Source organism: Triticum aestivum, chromosome 4B (assembly GCF_018294505.1).
Source record: "Triticum aestivum cultivar Chinese Spring chromosome 4B, IWGSC CS RefSeq v2.1, whole genome shotgun sequence".
NCBI classification, from domain to species: Eukaryota; Viridiplantae; Streptophyta; class Magnoliopsida; order Poales; family Poaceae; genus Triticum; species Triticum aestivum.
This window is the reverse complement of record NC_057804.1, coordinates 612551667-612555832: the sequence shown is the minus strand read 5'-3', so window position 1 is coordinate 612555832 and position 4166 is coordinate 612551667. Positions and strand designations below refer to the sequence as shown.

The 4166-nt window shown below is 48.8% G+C and overlaps 1 protein-coding gene across 1 annotated transcript; it reads right to left on the bottom strand.

Annotated features, from left to right (window-relative positions):
- Positions 1-1267: 1267 nt before the first annotated feature.
- LOC123089400 (uncharacterized protein At4g15970) lies at positions 1268-3933 on the bottom strand. The gene is made up of 3 exons (XM_044511088.1): positions 3517-3933; positions 1692-2545; positions 1268-1563 (listed from the first exon to the last, which is right to left on the bottom strand). Exons 1-3 carry the CDS (start codon positions 3751-3753, stop codon positions 1542-1544), a joined length of 1113 nt encoding a protein of 370 aa, XP_044367023.1. The 5' UTR covers positions 3754-3933; the 3' UTR covers positions 1268-1541.
- Positions 3934-4166: the final 233 nt, after the last annotated feature.

Below are 4166 nucleotides of genomic sequence, written 5' to 3'. Positions count from 1 at the left end.
GTTGAAAAAATGTTCACGAATTTGAATTTTTTTGCAGATTTAAAAAGAATCACCCAAAAAGTTAGAGAAAATGAGAAAGTTCAAGAATTTGTTTTTTTTAATTCCCACAAATGAAAAAAATGGAAATGAAAAAATCTAGAATAAAACAAAACAAAATCCGGTGTTAAAACACACGGATTTTTTCCCGAAAATTCACAAAGTTACATTAGCCACATATAAGAAGCCAAAAAAATGAAGTGTTCAACAATTTTTTTCAAAATGTTAGTCCTGAAGTTTGCACACTCCTCATATTTCTTTAAAAGTGTTCAAATGTTGCTTGGAAAAAATGTTCTTAACATTTTGAACTAACATATCTCCTTAATTTTTTTGAAATGTTCATGCTTGTAAAAAACATTATTCATTTTTTTAAATGTTCATGCTTTTATGAAAAATGACGTTTTCAAAATGAGTTCAAGTGGTTTAAAAAAAGTTGGATTATGAAACATTATTCAATTTTTAAAAATTCATTCATAATTTCCTTTGTGTTACTCCCTCCACTAAGGTTTATCGGGTCTGAGAGGCACCAAACTTGTACCATGTTTACTAGGCTGCTGCATAGTTTATCAAAAAAAAAAGGCTGCTGCATTTAAGCACGCCCCTTCATTCCCTTGTCTCTCTATGGAAGCTAGCGCATGGGTCTTCTTGATTGGATCAGGCAGTAGCCATTGCATGCACAGATTAGTTAATAGGCCTAATTAATAACGGTGATTAGTTGAGATTTATTTCCAATTTCTTCTGTGCGTTTTTCGTGGCCTTCCCATATCGGGTCATAGGCCCGATAAATCCGTCCGGAGAGATTCTTAAGTTTGCACTCTCATAATTACTCACAAACATTAGTCGGCTCAATTGGTGAGTGACTAAACTTCATATGTAAGAGGTCTGTGGTTCGATTCTTAGCAGCGGCATGTATTTTGTGAATTTTTACATCTCGGGTCGTGCTCCCTGCAGCCTTTTATCAATGGGCCGGCCCAGTCGAGGGGTGTCTCCAACGCCATATAGTATTTTAAAAAAGACAATCCTACCCTTTATAATGAAGGGGTACGAAGAAATCTCATGCGTTGATGTGTTTAGGGGGGTTGTATCGAAGAATAAGTGTAATTTCTTTCATTAGAGAGCTTTGGTTGAGCTGATTAAGTTGCTTGGTTTCTGCTAACTGAAACCGTAGGATTCCACACCTCTTCTCAAAAAGAAAAGAAAAGAAAAGCAGTCAAAACGAAACAAAACAAAAGGAGTCGGAAAGCAGCTCAATTAGCACTTGATTACATTCGATTGCAATCAGTCAATTTGAGCAGGGTCACTAGGTTTGGCAACTGCCATCTAGTGAATGTATATGTGAATATACGGGCTACGGTACTAGTAACAAGAAAGCACCGATGTTGTCAGAACACAATCTTTACAGACACGCCTCCATGTCTCCTCGGTCAGCAGCTAATCACTTGCTAAACGCATACGAATCCGGTGTCTACCATTCTTCTGTAGTAACAAATGATCCTCAGCCTGTGCTACTCCTCCACTTTATCCAGGCTGCAATGCAAAGCGACCATCACATGTATGTATGGACAAGACATATATCATCAGATGAAGAAAACATCTCTGCAAGGAAGAAACATACAGTAGCACAAACAAACAATGAGATTCAGAAAGCAACATGCCTGCAGTTCCGTGGCACGCTCCATGAGGCGGCGGAGCGCTTGTCGGGGCCCCTGAGCGACATGAAGCTCCTCCAGTCGTGGAGGATGAGGGTGAGGTCGGCGATCTTGCGGCGGAGGCCGACGCAGCAGTTGGCGTGCATGGTGCAGACGGCGCTGAGGTTGCGGCTGGGCTCGCAGAGGCCCCCGAAGAATTCGGTGCTGAGGAACCTGATCCGGACGCCCACCTCGGCCAGGTAGCGGTCGGCCTTGATGAGGTTGAGCACGTCCTGGTCGTGCAGGCCCGGGTGGCGCTCCCTAGCCGCGTACCAGTAGCGGTACAGCTCCACCGTCTCGGTGTTGGCGCGCGCGTAGGCGAAGCCGCCGTTGGGCGCGTTGCCGAGGACGTCGTCGGGGTCGCCGGTGAAGTGGTCGCAGGCGATCTGGAAGTCCCCCTCGGCGTAGAGGCGCGGCAGCGGGCTGCGCAGCCACACGATGTCCGTGTCCGTGAAGATGAAGCTGTAGCCCTTCTCCAGGACCTGCCGGAGGAAGTCGATCCGGCGCCACATCATCCGCAGGTACCCGTCCGTCATGAAGTTCTTCTGCCCCGAGAAGTCGACGCCCTCCGTGGCCACCGCCAGGCAGTGCGGGTGGATCTGCTTGCAGCGGCGGTGCGCCGCGAGGTCGAGCGAGACGATGACGAGGTGGTCGAGCAGCTCCCGGGTGTGCTCGCCCAACCGGAAGCTCTCCAGGAACACGTCCACCATGGACCCCGGCTCCGCCCACGCCGAGTTGAGCGTCGTCAGGATCACCGTGTCGTTGGCCATCGCCGCCGCCCGGAGCACTCGCTCCAGCCTCACGTCCTCGCTCTCGCTCTCCTGCACGTACGAACACGCGCGCACATCAAATCAGCTCGTGCCCGTGTGGATTCTGGTAACCACGGTGGCAATCTCAAAGAAAGAAAAAGAACAGATCGTGACCAATCGACTGTAAAATACAGTACGTAGATAGTTTTTTCTAAAAGTATCTGTAAAATAGATGGTTCCCTTGTATTACTCGTATGACTCGCATGCGTGGAGAACGTGAACTGAGCGGCATATGGCATGAGCCACCGGTTTTGGTTACACAATGTGATGTGAAACTCTCGTGGCCTACCGAACCAAAACATTATCGTACTGCATGCTCTTTGGGCCTCTTTCTCGTTTCCACGACTAGCTAGCTAAATTCATATGTCTCAAAAAAAAAGAGCTAAATTCATGCACAATAGCACAGCTGAGTATATCAGTAATTAGCTTTGCAACAAATTACAAATTGCACGCGTAAAAACGGTTGCACTTTGCAACTGCAGTTTCAACTTGCGAGTAGTGGCAATAACTTGGCCCTGGCTAATTAAATTGTTGGTTAATTTGGCAGTCTGAAATATTCTTCTCAATATGGACATACTCATATCATAAAAACAGTTAAACATGCAAGAAAATATGTTTCATGAGCTAATGGAGGACCATTCAGATTAGGGCCCTTCAGATTATTACTGCTGTAAAACCCGATCGAGGTTTGCATGCAGGATCAACCATCGGCTCGCCACAATTAATATGCCTTCAGAATTAACTCTGGTGGAAGAGGAATTCTAAGCGAGAGGAGAGTTAATTACATGGTCCTAAAGAACCGGACGCCCTGCTTTTCTGGTGATCATGCGCAAGAAGCAACAAATTTGTATTTACTTGGAAAAAAACAGTATTGACCAAGAACTCTGGACTCTTTGCATGGCGTGGAGAGGCTCCCTGGCGTACTACGACTGATTGACTATTCAACGAGGAAGGCCCGAGCTTTCCGTAATGTGCGTACGTACCAGGTCGACGTCGTCGTCGTCGTGCGGCGGCGCGCCGGCCTGTAGCCACGGCAGGCGGGCGGCGGGCTGGACGAGCACCCCGCCGGGCGCGACGGCGCGGTACAGCACGAGGCACGGCAGCGCGACGGCCGCCAGGAACAGCAGCGCCGTGGCCAGCCGCCTCGCCCCCGGCCCGGCGCCGCCCTGCTCCGGCCAGCCGCCGCTCTCATTGGCGCGCGGCCACAGCGGCGCGGCCATGAACCCGCGCGCACCGGAGATTTAGGGCCTGGTGATTAATTGGAACGTTGCCAATCCGGACGCGGAGGCCGTCGGATCGGTGCGCCGAGAGGGGTCCCTGGTTTTATATCGGGAAGGCGAGCGATCGATCTCTCCACCGTCGCGCCAGCCGCGTGACGGTGCTGAGTTTAGCAGAGAGCCCTTCACGTTTCGGCGTATTATTACTGCTGTTCACCGGGAAGGCAGGACCACTTTTTGGAGCCAAAATAGTGCTGCAATAGGTGTCCTATATCTGTAAAGACGTTTACCCCAAATATACACCACCACCAATTTGGGGCACCAAAAGTGTTGCAAATATACAACACTTGGGCTAGTGGAGTAAAACAAAGTTGCATCACGCGCGAGCCACCAACCATCCACCTGACCACCGCTTG

Excerpts from the sequence above, each read along its gene's own strand:
- LOC123089400 (XM_044511088.1), bottom strand. The coding sequence starts at position 3,753 with ATGGCCGCGCCGCTGTGGCCGCGCGCCAATGAGAGCGGCGGCTGGCCG. Across the intron at positions 2,546-3,516 it reads ACGACGACGACGTCGACCTG|GAGAGCGAGAGCGAGGACGT; the intron begins GTACGTACGCAC and ends TCGTACGTGCAG. Across the intron at positions 1,564-1,691 it reads AGCGTGCCACGGAACTGCAG|CCTGGATAAAGTGGAGGAGT; the intron begins GCATGTTGCTTT and ends TTTGCATTGCAG.